This window comes from Lepidochelys olivacea, assembly GCF_965140295.1.
Source record: "Lepidochelys olivacea isolate rLepOli2 genome assembly, chromosome: 18".
Classification (NCBI taxonomy): Eukaryota; Metazoa; Chordata; order Testudines; family Cheloniidae; genus Lepidochelys; species Lepidochelys olivacea.
In genome coordinates this window covers 24,304,295-24,322,037 of record NC_140428.1, presented here as the reverse complement: position 1 = coordinate 24,322,037, position 17,743 = coordinate 24,304,295, and the positions used below count along the sequence as shown (strand labels likewise).

General features: G+C 39.0%; 1 protein-coding gene across 4 annotated transcripts in view; it reads left to right on the top strand.

The window, feature by feature from the left end:
* GNB1 (G protein subunit beta 1) overlaps positions 1–17,743 on the top strand; it is a 92,029-nt gene that overhangs the window by 60,257 nt on the left and 14,029 nt on the right. For all 4 annotated transcript variants that reach the window (XM_084651918.1, XM_084651917.1, XM_084651920.1 and 1 more), the window contains exons 3-6: positions 3,793–3,831; positions 5,591–5,697; positions 11,427–11,490; positions 13,605–13,767. In XM_084651918.1, the coding sequence (XP_084508044.1) occupies positions 3,793–3,831; positions 5,591–5,697; positions 11,427–11,490; positions 13,605–13,767 (373 nt within the window). The remainder of the gene's footprint in view (positions 1–3,792; positions 3,832–5,590; positions 5,698–11,426; positions 11,491–13,604; positions 13,768–17,743) is intronic.

Here is a 17,743-nt window from a genome sequence, read left to right as displayed (position 1 = left end):
CGTGGCACCTCAGGTGTTAAAGTAGGTACCTGTGCCTGCTCACAAATGGGACACCAACTCGTGTAGCTGAACCAAGCTTACACGTAGTCCCAAAACCAAAGGGGAGTTCCAGAGAGGGACATGAAACAGATTAATCTAAGGACAAACCCCCCAAGCAGTAGGGCAGAGTGAGAGACCTGGCACTGGTACCTGTGATGGAGGTGAGCAAAGACCTGAGATCTGCCGCCTTGGAGGAATCCATAATGTCTCTGGAGACATTCCTGGTGTCACAGATATGACCAGCACTGGAACCTGCTCCGTAGCACCTCTTGGTGCTGCCTTTTGAAGAGGAGGTATTCTCCTTCTTGCCATTGCTGACTTATTCCTTTTTGCCTAATGGCATCAATGGCTAGGCCACACTGGAACTGGATGTGAGTGCATAGGAGCAGGAAGCGACAGGGAGGCAACAATGACTCCTGCCTCTACCCAAGGAATCCTCCTCAGGGTAGTGACACCAGTCCCCAGGCAGAAAGCCTTTGAGGACCTCCTGTCTCAAATTGCAGAGACCCTGCACATTGGGACTGCGTTCATACAGGAACAGTCTCATGACACATTTAATATGTGAGTGTGACAACACCAGCCAGGATCACCCTCCCAATTAATGAAGAAATCCTGGAATTGGCCGGAGGACTATGGTAAACTCCAGCCACTCTTCCTCTCTCCCCCAAGCAAGTGGAGAAGAGGTATCAGCACCCGCACCCCACCCTGAGGGTTTTGAGCACTTCTGAACCCACCTGAAATAGCTCGTTGAGGAAAATAATTTATGCAGCAATCAGAAAACCTTCTCCTGCCTGAGACCTCAGTATAATCCTCCAGAGGCTCACTGGGTCTCCATTGGAACCTCTTGCAGAATTTTCTTTACACCAGCACACTGAAGACTGTTTTCCTAGTGACTGCCACTTCAGCCAGAAGAATGAGTGCACTTCAGGCACTTATAGCCAAACCCTCATATGATATTCCAGAGGGACACGGTGGTGCAAAGACCTCACCTGAAATTCACTCCTAAAGTGGTCTCAGAATTTCATCTAAACCAGTCAACCTTCCTGTTGTCTTCCTGAAGCCATGTTTAGCACTGGGAAAAGAGAATTTGCACACGCTAAATGTATCCAGGACTTTGGTTTGTTACATGGATGGGGCAATAGTCTGAACTAGCCTGTCAGTCTAGGCATAGCAGGACATTCTAAAGATCAGGTGATTTAATCACCGAGAATATTAAAATGGAGGACAGTGTATTTCTCCCACCAAACATCAAGGTTCACTCCTCCAGAACACAAGTAACATGCCCTAACTGTTTCATGTACATGCCAATATTGGAAATCTGTAAGGTGGCAACGTGGAGTAACCCAATGACATTTGCCAAACCCAATGCCTTGGGTTCAGCTGCTATATCGGATGCTATGTTCAGGAGAGGAATACGTCAATCACTGCTCAGTTGGTGCAGCTAAGACTCCTCAAATCCCACCGTCATGGGTGGATGCCGGTTGCAGTTGAATCCACACTACTCAAATGGTTCTTTGAGGTTCTTTGAGATGTTATCAGTAGGGATTTCATGACTCCCCTTCATCCCCTTTTTGCAGAGTCCTCATCTACTATGGGCTTCAAATTGAGAGGGAACTGAGGGAATGTCATGGCTGTTCTATCCTTCATCTTTGGAACTTACCTGTTCAAAAAATTGTGATCTTGCACATGAGGCATATGCACATCTACAGTAGGTTCCACACAGACAACATCTAGAAGATCTTCAGTATTGCTGTGGAATAAGTAACTGTTCTTTGCAGGGTGTGATCAATAGAACTTTTCATAAACAGAATTTGAGAGTAGAAAATGAATGAAAAAACCTTGTGCTGTAGTGGGTAAAAGTTTCCCTTTTATTTAGAAAAGTGGAATATATTGTATTGCACCATGAAAATGTGCAAGTATCTTGTGATTATAGTATAGACTTCATGGCAGCACAAATATAAACAGACAGAAATTTATTAGTGTGACAGAGTTCACTTATTTCCCTACAGTTTTTGTTTAATATTGTCAGCAAGTGACTAAGAGCAGAACCGTGGATACGTATTTAAGATTAAATCCTGTTATGATATAATTTAAACACGTCCTTGTGTGTGTGCACGTGCTTTTGAAGAAAGCTCAAATAGAGTAAAGAACCTTCTCAAATTATTGCCAAATTGCATGGATGCAATTATAGAAATTTAAAGATGGAAAAGATGTACATGTTTAATTTCCTTGGGGCTGATTCAGGATTGTTCCCTCGGTTACATTTTCTCGTGCTATGTCTGTTCTAGTTTTAAGTCTCCAGCAGTGGGGCTTCCAACTCTTCCCTTGGCTGTTCCACAGGCCAATAACTCTTGCTGACAAGCAGTTCGTATTTAGCCAACACTTCTTTTTCTTACTCCCATTACTTAATTGTAACTCCCTGTACCTTCCTACACTTTTCTCCATCCAAGGTATTTACACCTTTCACATAACTGTAAAATATTATATCCCCTTCCCTTTTTAGCCAAGCTACACTTAGCCAGTAGTCTTTCTTTATAAATCAAACCCTGGTCAATTTTGTTTGAACTCCTACCAATTTCTCAATATTACTAGTAATTCGGTGCCCAGAACTGAATAATGTTGTCCAGTATGATTGCGGTAGAGCCATAGTTCTCTTCCTATATGTGACTAATACTTATGAATAGACAGCCCAAATTTGCCTGGGCAGCCTTTGCTTCTAATCTAAGTCCTCTGGCTGGTGAATGAAACTTATTCCAGTTTTTTATAACCTGCATATTTTATTTATGTGCGGTTTACTTCCTCTTCCAGATTGTTAATTAAAATGATAAACACCACCATTTCTTACTAGTATGCGCTTGGAAGTATTTTCAATGAGAAGCCTAAGCAATCATACATTTTCACAACATGAATAAAATAGCTGAGTCTTTGTTTGAGCTGACTCCATCCATATAAATGACCATTCTAGGACAACTCACAAGTTATCCAGACTTTTTGTGTACATAACTAGCTTAAGAAATTAATGTCATGTCTTCCTGTCTTCATTAATTTTAAACTTCTTTAAACAGAACAAAAGCTTGGCGCCAATAAAGAGACTTCCTGCATTTTTTCATCTCTGCTTGTTTTTAAAAAAAAAAAACCAAAAAAAAAACCCAAGGTATGGAGCATTAAACACTAAAGCATTGACTAAAGTATTTGTTGGCCAGGTGAAGAGCAGTGTACTTTCAGACTCCTTTAGTTTGATTTTTTTTTTTATTCTGAAGTGTTTTCTAGCTCTATGTAACAAATTATTTTAGGTTCCTTAAACAGAGTTGGAAAAATATATTGTGTATAGCCCCTATTTAAGGCATCTGTTGAGTCCAAGTTTCCCCTTATACTTTGCATTTTGGATTTTGGCCATCCATTATAAGATGCACAGAATGTCAGCAGTAAGTACTCAGGGATAACCCACTACCCCAGAAATCACACTTTGAAACTTGCTGCTAAACATTGCTTCCTACCCTTGCCCACTAAATGCTAGAATTATCTTCTCAATAAATAAAGGTTCCAGCAAGAATACTAGACACACATTGGCAACAGAGTCTGGCTTGATAGGTTCCTCTGCCAATTTCTCTCCTTGGGGTGATCATAACTGCAAGATTTTCCCAAATCTAGTGGTTTTGCTTCCGAGTAACTTTTGCAGAATGGTCAGCATAAATGGTTCAGCACATATTAAGCTGTCTCTGATGTGTTGTCTCTAATTTTCCCTTGTTATAGGATGCCAGAAAAGCATGTGCAGATGCCACTCTGGCCCAGGTAAGTACTCATTTCAGATGCTCACATTTTATTTGCAAAAAATCTACATAAGGAAAATGTAAATACAGAAAGTTTTGTGTGTGTGTAAAATTATGAACAATATCTTAATTCTTCCTATAGTCTAGTCTTGGCAACATTAGCTTCCTTTGACTCTTTGCATGGTGTGATTTTTTTGATTACACACAGATCCTGCTGCTTATGCATGGCGAACTACTGCCAGTAGTAGGATCAAGTAGTACTTTCCTTGGTAGGTCACTGAGTTCCTTTCCCTGATTTTTTTTTTTTTTTTTTTTTTTTTAAATACAAGTATTATACAGATGGATTTATAATTTGAAGGACCCTCACATTGGAGCAACCTGGAAGGCCATTTATAAAGAAACCTTTGCCAGGAGCTATTGTTCCAGATGTGTTTTCAATCAGATTTTACCTTTCACCACCCAGTTTAATCCCTTTTGCTTGAACTGGGAGTAATAATCCTGTGTCTGATATCAGTTTGTTGCTGTGGAAGTGAGTAATGCTACAAATACAGTGCTACAACTTCAGCACTGCAGCATCAAGCAAGAGAGAGGTAGTGAGCAAGAGGCCTTCTTTCAGCATTTAAATTACTGGGGACATTTTTATATGTGACAAAGAGAGTTGCCCATAAATGTAAAATAAATGTGCTAAGTTTAATATCTAAAATATTTCCCATGTGCAAAAGTCTCTAAAAAGCTACTGTATTTGTACAAGGGATGGGCATTGTGTAGGAATTTTAAATCTGGCCCGATCTGTTAGTTTGAACGTTAATTTGTCTGGGCAGTTTTCAAAATGAAGCAGAGTTCTTTACTCAAATGTTTCTGCTAAATAATTTTTTTAGGTGGAGACAGGACAAGTATGCAGACGTTACCTGTAAAATGGAGTTATAAACTGGTTTGGATTCACTAATGTGTGTTCGTTCGTTCCGTATATTACTGGAAATGTGCTATGTGCTATTTTTTGAGTGAGCGCTTTGCTCCAGGCCAGAGACACTATTTATATTAAATGTAATGGTATAACGACAATGTATTGATTTCTTCCTCACTTTGCTACTCACTTACTCATTCCAGAATACACTTTTATGCTTTAAAAGTTAGATAAAATATTAATATTCTCATTTGAAAATCTTCTGTTCAAAAGGCAGTTTATGCTAGATCTAAATTGGGAGTTTATCTTCAAAATGTTAGGTGCAGTTAAAGCCTCAGATACAAACACCCCATCTTCCCAGCCTCTTTAAAAACAGAAAGCTGCGTTATTCTGTTGAATGCATCTCTATTGTTGGGGGGGGCAGGGGGGGACACAGCGGGAACCCTCTGCCACAAATTGTAGTAACCTTAAAACTAGAGGCTTCAGAAGATAGAAACTGAACATAATCCTGCCCCGGGTTCTGAGAGTTTCTAATGCATGCAGTTGTTTCCCACTGGGCCTGGATAACATGCATGTTCTTCCAGAGTAATATTGTGCAATTGTATTTAGCTAGGGCTTTGCCTACAATGCTCAGATAAAGAGCTGGGCCTGGGGAAGAATAGTAAATGAGAGAGTGACCAAGCAAATACTGCATAGCACTAACATATTTCTTAGTCAATTTGTTTGTCTAAATCTGAACATGTCCAAAATGTGTGCATTGAATCCTTTGGTTTTCTGCAATAGACTACTATAAGTGTTTCTGCATTAATAAGTATCTGAATATTCTGTGAGTAAGATAAATGCAGAATCTAAGGTCTATAATAACTTGTTTATTTAGATCACAGCCAACATTGATCCAGTGGGTCGAATTCAGATGCGTACTAGAAGAACATTGAGGGGGCACTTGGCTAAAATTTATGCAATGCACTGGGGGACTGATTCCAGGTGAGTGTCACTGGCACAGAAGGATAATCTTTTGGGTTTCATTAAGATCTTGTGGAAAAGTTCAATTTGGTTTTTCATACAGTATGGTTAGAAATTCAGTCCCATCATTTCAGGTCATGCCTATAATCCATCTGAAGTCCTTTCCGCTAGAAGTGGAATTTTAAAATACCAGAGCTCTTTTTGAGGAGCAGGGGATCTTGGATGCAGGTGGGGGTGGTTACTTCATTTGAAGTTGCATAACCTTTGCTTCTATTCTGGTACTAAGAGAATTTAGCAATAGTAAATGTCACTTTTTTCCCTTTTAATCTCCGTATTTTTGGCATCATAAGCTAAATTCAGATACAAAATATCAACCCCTTCTTGCCTGAAAAATACTGTTGTCAATGATTTAGAGGAAGCATTTTAAAATAGGCACTTATTTTTTTCTGAGGATATTAGTCCTTCTGTGATTTCCAGACAATTAAAAAATGGATGCTAACGGTATCCCTGTCGATGACAACTATAATGTGTAGTTTTATAAGAATCTTAAAGCACGCACCCCGGTGAATTGTCCATCTTAAAATGAGTGGACATGGTATTCCTTCATTGTAGGAATAGGTGAATTAGCTTCTTTTTAATCTTGTAAATATGTGAATTAATCTGGTCAAAGCAAGTACATTTCTAATCAACAGAAATTACTGAAGGGAGCCTTGTTAATCTAATGAGGGTGATCTTGTTAATTCAGTCTTAAGTACAGAGCTTGTTTACACAAGATTGATAAGCAGTTCTATTCTTAAGTAACTTAAAATCCTAGGTCTGTTTATACAGTAGAACCTCAGAGTTACAAACACTTTGGGAATGGAGGTTGTTCATAACTCTCAACAAAATGTTATGGTTCTTTCAAAAGTTTACAACTGAACATTGACTTTGAAACTTTACTATACAGAAGAAAAATGTTGCTTTTAACCATCTTAATTTAAATGAAGCAAACGCAGAAACCGTTTTCTTACCTTGTCAAAATCTTTTTTAAATGTTCCCTTTATTTTTTTTAAGTAGTTTGTTTAATACTGTTCTATACTGTATTTGCTTTTTGTTTGTTTGTTTACTTATTTTGTCTCTGCTGCTACCTGACTGCGTAGTTCCAAATGAAGTGTGTGTGTGTGTGTGACTGGTCAGTTCCTAACTCTGGTATTCATAACTCTGAAGTTCTACTGTATACCTAGTGCAAAAGTAGCAAAGTGCTTAGTTGTGGGGTGGAGGGGGGAGATATAGAGGAAAATATTTTTAAAGGAGTGGTACTTGTTTTTATTTTCAGTTTCTGAATTGCTCAGGGTTGGCAGAGCAACAGATAAACACAGTGTAACAGTTTCATTTGAAGTTTCATACGTTTTGTAGAATCTCATTTTATTTCATAGGAGTACTATATTAGCTTGTCATAAGTATATAGTTTCCAATGTTGCAAATGATATGGCATATTAGGGTTGCCAACTTCATAAAATTTAAAAACCGGACACTCCAGTTGGAGTGCTGGGACCTCCCCCACTTGGGTCAGGAGGGTCTCACCTGTGGAGCTAGGGCTGGGAGCTACAGCCATCTGACACAGGTAGAAGGCAGCCACAGAGTAGGGGCTGGTGTGGGTGATGACCCAGTGTCTCCCCCCACCTGCAGTAACTTAAGCATTTTTAGCAATAGGATTGTGTTGTACAACTAGAGCAAAGCCAGCTAGAGGAAACACCAAATTAGTTCTGATGTCACAATAAAGATCATAGATCTCTGTTTTGTCCTATTTTTATCTAACATTCTTTCTTTCAAAAAGTGAAGGTGGTCAGATATTTTTGTAACTTTTATAAAAACAAAGTTGTGTTTTTTTTTAAATTTTCCTTTCAAATATATTATACAACAACCTAAGAGATCTGTGAACAAGACTTTACATACATCTTCTGGTTGAAGTGATCTCACACAAACATAATATCAGCACTCCTTAACAGGTATATAGCCTTAAAGCTACATGTCTACAATAGTCTCATCTTTATAGAGTACATCCATGATGGTGGTTTCGCAGAGCTATATTGTTGAAGGCAGTTTAGCACTTACCTCACTGTCAGCTTAAACCCAGTGCATTTTAGTTTTGCATTTTATGAACACTAAATTCATTCAGATTTCTAAAAAGAAATCTGACTTCAAACAATCTCCATCCCACTGCATTTTCTCCCTTTCCAATCAGTCTGTTTATACAGTTTTCAGGAAATAACTCTGACTGTTAGCATATTTAGAAAGTCATGTAGGAAACAGACACCACTACTCACGATACTTACATTTTAAGTTCCAGGCAAAGCTGTTTTCACTAGAGACAATTGACACATGATGCATCCCCTCCAAGTTCTGAAACAGCTTTATCCTTTTTTAGGAGGCGCCGATACCCCTAACAATAAAGGAGAGATTCAAAAGATTACTATGCAGTAGGAATGTTTTACTGATTATGCTGTCATTTGAAGGGACATAATTAAGTTGAAAATCTGAAAATTGTTGTTTGTGTTACCATAAATAGATGTAAGTAACACCTGAGATTACTAAAATGGAAAGGTCAGAGAAAACTATCTCCTTTTTCTGTTAGTTTTAGTGTGAAGATTTGTAACAAATTTCAGGGCATGCTACTTGAAATGGAATCTGTTGGAAACAAAGCTTTTGAAATTAGTGACATTTAAATGAAATTTTAATTAAGTGCTAGAAGCGTTCAGTACTGTACAGATACATGGTTCCTGCCCTGCGGAAGTAGAAGGCTCAAAAGTGTATGACATGAAGTTTTAATATATAGATAAATCAGGTAATACTGTTATCCGCAGAAGGTAAGTGTAGTATTTATCAGCAAACTCAATTTTAAGGGGAGCTGACTAGAGCTTATTTTCATTAAATTGGATTAAAAGTTCAAAACTCAGACTCAAGTGACGCAACTATGTTTTACCTGTGAACAGTAGAGTAGCCTAACGCAGCCACAACTCTTTCTCAGAGACTCACTGACTTTAAGGTCAGACAGGAGCGTCATGATCATCTAGTCTGATCTCCTGCACATTGCAGGCCACAGAACCTTGCCCACCCACTCCTGTAATAGACCTATGACCACTGCCCAAATTACTGAAGTCCTCAAATCATGATTTAAAGATTTCAAGTTACAGAGAATTTGCCATTTAAACCTGCAAGTGACCCATGTTTTATGGTTTCAGAGTAACAGCCGTGTTAGTCTGTATTCGCAAAAAGAAAAGGAGTACTTGTGGCACCTTAGAGACTAACCAATTTATTTGAGCATAAGCTTTTGTGAGCTACAGCTCACTTCATCGGATGCATACTGTGGAAAGTGTAGAAGATCTTTTTATACACACACAGCCTGAAAAAATACCTCCCCCCCACCCCACTGTCCTGCTGGTAATAGCTTATCTAAAGTGATCACTCTCCTTACAATGTGTATGATAACCTGGATTTCTGCTGGAAATGGCCCAACTTGATTATCATACACATTGTAAGGAGAGTGATCACTTTAGATAAGCTATTACCAGCAGGAGAGTGGGTTTGTGGAAGGGGGGGGAAAGAAAACCTGGATTTCTGCTGGAAATGGCCCAACTTGATTTTCTTTCCCCCCCCCTTCCACAAACCCACTCTCCTGTTGGTAATAGCTTATCTAAAGTGACCACTCTCCTTACAATGTGTATGATAATCAAGGTGGGCCATTTCCAGCACAAATCCAGGGTTTAACAAGAACATCTGGGGCGGGTAGGAAAAAACAAGGGGAAATAGGTTACCTTGCATAATGACTTAGCCACTCCCGTGCAGGGTAAGTCGAAAAACTCCCAGGGTCTGTGCCAATCTGACCTCAGGGAAAATTCCTTCCTGACTCAAAATATGGCAGTCAGTTAGACCCTGAGCATGTATTGTAGAAACACGTAAAAGCCCCAATTAAGGATAAGGCACTGTGTACACACAGTATGAAAGTCCTTAACCCCAAATTTGTAATTGTACTGTTTAAATTAGCCCTTGTATTGACACCATAATCTGAAAAATAGAGCAGTCAGATTTGTGAATAGACGATCTAATAGCAAGCTCAGAGTAGTGTGTTTGGTTAGGTGATTTGTCATAGCCAGGCACTGGATTTTAAATGAATGTATCTTTAAAAGGAGAGACTTGGCTTGAGATGTGGACCCTTCTCACGACTGTGTGTGTTTAAAATAAACAATTAAATATGACACTTTTCACAAGGGCCTCTTAGGATAGTAGCAGCTTTGAAAGTTAGAAAACGACCGGTATTCTGTTACACTAGTGATAGGTATTATCACACAGTACTTGTGTGTTGAAACTTGGACTTTTCACTTGAATTAGGTTTGCACATACAGATATTAAGATGGAAATTGAAATGATGTGGTGCTTTGGCACAATACTTTGAACCTTTTAAGATGAATAGCCAAACTCTTAGCCCCAGTAATAAGTCAGAAAGAAAATGTGTAAGGTCAGGACTCAGAGCATGAAATATTACATATCTGAACTCTATTTTATATCTGCTTCCCTAATACAGAAAAAGGCACTCTCAGCTGTTTTTGTCTGATTGTTCCTGCAATCTGAACCTTTTTTGTTCTTGGCGTTAGAAAAGCTGTTTTTTAAAAAATAAAAGAAGCCTGGAAACAAAAGCTCATATTTTAAACTAGACCAAGAATACCACTCTGACAAAATGGTGTATTTCAGTCTATCTCCATTGAGAGGGGAGAGATTCCCCTGCCCCAAAAGGAAACAAAAGAAAACCACCCCTTCCTTCCCTGCACTCTACCCTTCTATGCAGAGTACTTCTCTGTAAACTAAATTTTCTGTTGGCCTGGGTTTTAACTCTACTCAGACACTGGATTTTATTTATTTTTATGTATTTATTGGCTTTCATCCTGAAACAACCTTTTTTACTATGTGTTAGAATAAGCAGAAATTGGGAAGATGGGTCCAAATAATTAGCTGGGTCTGCCTATTTTAAGTGTGCCTATCACTGTGATTTCCAAGGTTTCGAAGGGATCAAGAGACATCACTGCTGTTTAGGGATTATTTTCGCTACTTCTCCTTCTCCTGATTTGTGCATCTGTAGATCATCCGCTGGGGAGGGTGGGAAGAAGAATTCTCAGGTCCTTTTCCCAGACTCCTTTAATAAGGAAGGTCTGCAGAAGACAATGCAAAGTATGTGGAAACAAGATGAACTTCTGAGAATAACTGGGAAGCAGTTAAAATAGGCTTTTACTAATAACTCTGTGTGCGTTTTCTCAACCCCCACCCTCAGAATCTTTTGACAATCAGAAAAAAGTGAACTTCTTGCTGTCTTTGGGAGAGGAAAAATTGTTTTAAAAAAAATAAAATAAAAATACCATGCTTGGGGAAAGGAAGGCATAAAGCGGTAGGTGACTTTTCCAAAAGTCAGTGGTAGTCAGGCATGGAACCCAGATCTCCTGACTTCCTATCTTGTGATTTAACCACATAACATTGCAACAACTATTGAGTTGCTTTGTTGTTAACTGCTGTAATATTTAACACTTAACATGAAGTGCATCTGCTCTTGTTTCTATGAGGCACGTTATTTAAAAGAATACTGATGTTGCATTGTACTTTTTTAAAGCATTCATGTAAACATCTTAGTAGTTATGATAACATTTCATTTGAAACTAATTGGCTTTGTTTTCTCCATATTTGCCTGCAATGATTGTTTTTGTTCGTTCTTATTTTCTCTCCAGGCTTCTAGTTAGTGCCTCCCAGGATGGCAAACTTATCATCTGGGATAGCTACACCACAAACAAGGTGAGAGTAATTGACATACTGCTGCTTAATTAAAATTTGACTGAAAATACAAGGGAGAGGAATATTGTTTACCTACCTTGGCTCTTAAAGGGATACAACGAAAACTTAGTTTAGGCCTAACACCTGACCTCTAAAATTATGATTTTAAACAATGTGGTTAGAGACCTAGCTACTGTCTGTCTGTATTACATACATATACATATACATATACATATTAATTATATATAAAATATGTTTACCCAGCTTCCGAGAAACTAAAAATATTTCATTGTTCAGTGAGTGTATTTTTGCTTCGCTGCTGCAGGAGCAGCTGTCATCAGAGGGAGTAGAAGTTAATTAGCAAACGTTTCCCAGAAATGTGCGATGTGAGACAAAGCACAGCCATACTAGTTGGGGCTCTGTAATAAAGCAGAGAATTACAAGAATGCAGGTAAGAGACTGGTCTCTTTCTGGCTGTAGTAACATGACATGAAAAAGGGTTACAGAAGGTTTATGGTCACATGGCTGTGGTTGGTGTCCAGTGGCTACTGTTATGAGCTCTCCAATAAATTCCATGAAGGATGAAAAAACAATACTTGTAAATTATTACAAAACTGGTTGTGGAGAACTTAAAATAAAAATTTTCAGCAGGTAAATGGCAGTTAAATAAGCAGAAGTGTTGTTTTTAATTGAAAAAGACAGTGCAGAAATAGGAAATAAAATACTTCTACAGTGATTTCCATATTAGGATTTCAATATTCTTGAAAACATTAATTAACACTCAACATCCCTTGAAAACAGCGACTTGCATCCCTATTTTAGAATTGGGAAAACTGAATCACAGAGATGTTGCTACTTGATTAAGGTCACACAGGAAGTCTTTGGTAGAGTCAGAAATAGAATTCTTTATCAAGTGCTCTAGTTACAAGTACATCATCCCCCTGAAACAAGATCCACTCAGTGAAAGAAAGACTTTCCAATCCAGGAAATTTGAGGGCATCTTCTTATTACTAGAAAGTTTTTGATTAATAGTTGAATAGCTTACACCTGAAAACAGTTTGTCTATAGCTGAAAACAGGTTGTCTAAAAATATTCTAGCACCACATTATGGCTAAGCAGTGCTCATTGCAATTATGCTGTGCACGATGTTAGTAGTAATAAAGAATGCGATCGTAAATGTGTTCTATCCTAGGGATGAGATTTGAACAACCATCTTGAGGCATTTTATTAGCTTCATGATAGAAGATACATGTTTTGCAATTAGTTGGCTGTATTTTTAGCACAGAGCATTACTCTGCTATTTGTACTTTTATATCACACCCATTACCGCAGGATTTGTAATGGGTATAGATGGAGATTGTATGCACAGAGGGACAAACACCTTTCTAATCCCTAGTCAAGAAATATGAGGAAATCAGGGATATTTCACAGAGCCTCATAATAGATATAACAACATGATCCATCCCTCAAGGAGTTTACAAACTAACTTCAAACACAGTGCAACAAGAGGAATAATAAGACAGTAGGTCTGGATTAGAGAAGGAAGGACAGGGTTAGCATTAATAAGACTGTGGTTACTCAGCGAAGGCTAGTATATGGCATGTGGGAGCAAAAGGGGAGTTTGTTTAAATAGTGAAAGGCCTTGGTTTGCTAACTTGTTTGGTAAGTGTTGAAGTGGGTTTTAAGGCACGATTAAAAGAGGGTCAAAGTAAGTCTTTTTTTGCTGTTTGTTGTTCCTTCGTCATATATAATCCTGGAATCAACGTTTTTTTACCTACCATAAATTGAGCACCAGTGTGTTTTCTCAAGCTAAAACATAGTGCTCGATCTATAATCATAAAACCATTGACTAGCTCTTGTGGCTTTTCATAGCGCTACCTATTAAACTGGATTCTCTGCTAGAGTGCAACTCTGAAGTTTTAATTAAGATACTATTTGTTTTGACAAGTTAAATGCGCAAATTATTTCTGAAATAAGGTTGGCCCTTGGAGTACAAGGACTTTTCATCTTTTTCATTATTCTTCCTCCTGCTACCTTTAAAGAGAGAGTAGTGTAGTTACAGAGAAGATATAAATAAGAACTTCCTGATGGTCAATTGACTTAAAGATAAATTATGTATTCTGCCTCTGCTCCAGGTCCATGCCATTCCGCTGCGTTCATCGTGGGTGATGACCTGTGCATATGCCCCCTCTGGAAACTATGTGGCCTGTGGTGGTCTTGATAACATCTGTTCTATTTACAACCTGAAAACTCGTGAAGGAAATGTACGTGTCAGCCGTGAGCTGGCTGGTCACACAGGTGAGCATCAGTTCTGAAGGGTAAACTAGTTGTGAGCTGAATGCATGATGAATCGTGAACACTAGATATGGAAAAGATCCATTAGGTCATCTACTCAATCCTGCAATGCCAGAGGACTGGTTTCCTACAACATACAGTCCAGTCTTATTTGAAATGTCTCAAGCAATGAGGCTTCAATCATTTTCCTTGAAAGACTACTCCATAGACTAGTCTCGATCAAGACATTTTTCTTTAATATTAAACCAGAAAGTTAAGTATCATCGTGTGATCCTGTAGCTTTTGTGTCTACCTTTTTGCACCTTGTTAAATACGTTTTTCCCCCTTGTGTGTTCACTTTTCAAATAGGTGACATTCCCTCCTCCCGCGCCCCATGCCAAAATCAGTCATCACTTTGCCAATTTATACATCTTTAGTTTTTAATCTTTCTTCAAAAATTGTTCTTTGTTGCTCACAACCTTTGCAACACTTTAAACATTTAAATAATGAATATAATGGCTTCACCAATCTTTCTAACAGCTTCATAAATCTTTATTGCTCACGTCCCCAAATAGAGACAATGATCCCTTACAGAAAACATGTTGCCAAGTGCAGCATTGCCCAAATTGAAAATAATCAAATTCTTGTTATATGTAATAAATATTGTGGCAGAAAATGGGACAAAATTTTTTTCTTAAATACATGAGTCCCAACTTCTTACACTTTGTCCACAGTCTTAAATTATTCTTTATTTACCTCATGGTTGGTGCTGATTTATTAGAGAGGGCTCTTATTGTAAAACCATATCCTAGGAAGCTTAATGTAGTTTGGTCAAAATATTTAGTCTTTGGAAGGCATGAAGGGGAAGATTTAGTGATTACAAAAGGGAATTATTTCATTTTGCAACTCTTTTTTTCTTTATGGAAAGTAAAACTGCTACAGTATAGCATATCTGCTTAAAGCTTGGGGTTTTTTTGTTTTGTTTTGTTTTTTGTATCCAAGCTCTTTCCTGATATTGAAAGGACACTACATTTACAAACTCAAATTGGAGAGAGAAACCTAATTGGTCATGCATTTGTTTTATTGTGGAGTGCAATCAGATATCTCAAACTGGCTGCTGGTGCCAATTTTTATTTCTGTGAACTAGACAAGCTTGCTGGGTTTTCATTAGGTCCCAAAGATTTGAGGTCTGATTTTTCAGAGATGCTGCCCTTTTAACTTGTTGCCTTCACCTGGAGCTGTGGGGGCCGAGCACCTCCTGAAAATCAAGCCCATTGTTTCCAGTCTTGGTCTCTAAATTACCTTTGTTGTTCTGGAAGGCAGAAGTAATGTTCTTTGAGTTTCAATGTAAACCATGGTCTGTTTTTCAAGGTCTTCCTTTTTTTTTGCAGGTACTTACCCACATTCCACCCTGTTGTCCCCACATGTTCAGTCATTGATACTGGATAATTCCTTTGGAGTCCCCAAAATTAATTACTTGGCTGCTCAGGGTACTGACATCTAAGAACCTCTGACCTGAACTTCAGATTTAAACCTCAGAATGACTTGTATCTTACTACTCTTGGAAGTCTGTAGAGATGTTTGGCTGGCCATAGAAATATCTGAAAGCCTTAAAAAATCCTTTTAATCTCTAAAAAGTAGGACTGTAGTGCCCAGTGTTCTAGGATCCACAGTGGCTCCTTTAAAGTGGCTCCGCCTCCAGAAGGAGGGCACAGAGCTAGTTTAACTGGATGCTTGGGAATTGCCCCTCAGCATTACGTTGGTGTAGGTTGTCCTACACTGCTGCCCTGTGCTGGAGGTAGAAGTGGACAGAAGGGAGGGAAAGTGGTCGGAGTACTCTGCACTACAGCTTCTTCTGGGGTTTCTCTAACCTACATCAGGGCCATGCCAGAATCCTGGAGACTACAGGGCTACATTTGGCCCTCCTGGGGTTCTCTCTCTTCAGAGGTGCAGCACAGAATCTGGCCCACTCTTTTTCATCAAAGTAACTAATGACTGTGATAACTAGAAATAAAAAGAAGTTAAACTGGATAATGAGCTATGATTGTGAGAACAAAGGGACCCATATAAGGGCTCCATTTTCCTTGAAATAAGAAGATCCACCAAGGCAGCTAAAAGCGGAGGGGATGAGCTCAGGATTTTTCTCTTCCCCCTCTACAGTCCAAGACCATTGTAACATCCCATATCACAGCAGAAGTTGAAATGGTAATTCATTAGAGTGACTTCTACCTGCTGAAGGAATGTGCGGTTGAGGAAAAGGAAAGGAAGCTGAAAGATTAATGGGAAGAAGTAGCCACTCAGAAATAGGATGTAAATTGGCTTGATATCTTCCTTGTTGAGGTCTGGGCTGGAACTTTGGTTCAAAGAGTGCCTGTGCTGATTCTGGACTGCATGTAACAGGACTCTGTTTATCTTAGATATTACATAGTGCCAGTCACTTCAGTAGCTATGTGCTTATAATCATAGTATGTGACATACTCAGTGTTACATCAGCAAGCCTTTGTTCACTTGCAGATTCAGTAATAATACACCCAGCAACCTGAGGGAGGGAATCAGCTTGTAATAAGTCATATCTGTCAAGGTTGGAACCCTGAAACTGTGTGTCATCTTTATGCTGCCTTTGTTTCTGTAAAGAACAAAATCCCAAGATGCAGCAAAACAGAGTCTTCTTAGTCCAGAGGCTGCCAGCATGGCTCCGGAAAAACCTTTAACAGCTCTAAGAGGAAACATCAGGCGAGCTGTGTCTCTTGCTGGTTTTCTGCCTGATCAAGCCTCTGCCTATATATGTAAAGGGAACCCTCTGAAAACTGTTCATTGAAGGAAACCAAGGTTATTCATACATGTATCGTTATAATCAGGCAAACCTTCCAAAGCTTCTGTTTGTTGAAAAGAATAACTAAAATGTGTTAAACTATATTGTAGATGGCACTTAACTTCTTTTTATCTCTTGTGTTTCTTTCAAAGCATGGATTAGCTACCTGGTTCACTGGAATTGTGTACTCTGTCTGAAATAGAGAGATGTTGACTGACCACTAAAACAGATATTGAGTAGTTGCGATAACCAAGCACACCATGATCCATAAAATGTACTTTTCTTTAATATCTGTTGTAAAGAAAAATGGAACTAGCTGTCACATGCATTTTTGTTGGGTATCCATGATGCAGCTAATGTGCATGTCAAAATCCTAAAAAAAAAGATTTGAGCAATAAAAAGCCAAGAATATCTTTACAGTATATCTTAGCTGTTCAGTGGCCTCTTTTAGAGATGGGCCCTGTAAGTTAGTAAGATCACTAAAATGCAGTATGTGGGTTCATGGCAGGGTGAATATGGCCTCTACAGAGGGTGAAAGACTATACTATATTGTAGACGCCTAGAAAGGATGCATCAAAAGAGGTGATTGGTTTCATTTGTTAGTGTGAAATCTTAGAGAGTCAGTTTTAATTAACTGCTCTTCTAGTGCAGGGTTAAGCAGGACTGCTGCAATAAAGCTGTAATTGGGGGTGACATCTGGATCTGGACTTGGCAGTGAATGAGGACGGACACGGATGGATTTTAAGCAACAGGGTGCAACTCTGTTGTACTTAATGGAGAGGAGGGGCACTACCCTCCTAGTCACCTGTATTTTAAATGGTTCCAGTGCAGAGGTTACAGGGCTCCTCCCATATAACCCAGAACTCAGGGTAGACTTTCCTTGACCTACCCCTAGGACTCAGCTTGCTCTTCTGAATCTGACCACCACCCCCAGCGAAGGGTACAGATCGGACTAAAAGGTGGGGACCTTACTTAGGTCTCCCCCTATCCCATGAGCACAAGGCCACTCAGCAAAATCCCAGGTCTTTCACTTCTGGGAGCCATTCCTTTTAGCCTTCTAACTGCACTGGAAACTGGCTGAAAGTTGTAACAAACTAACATCCCTGCTACTACCAAGTACTACCATGAATTACTAAATCCTCTTCCTTGTTTAACCTGACCATGCATGGAATATGCTCAGAGGAAGGT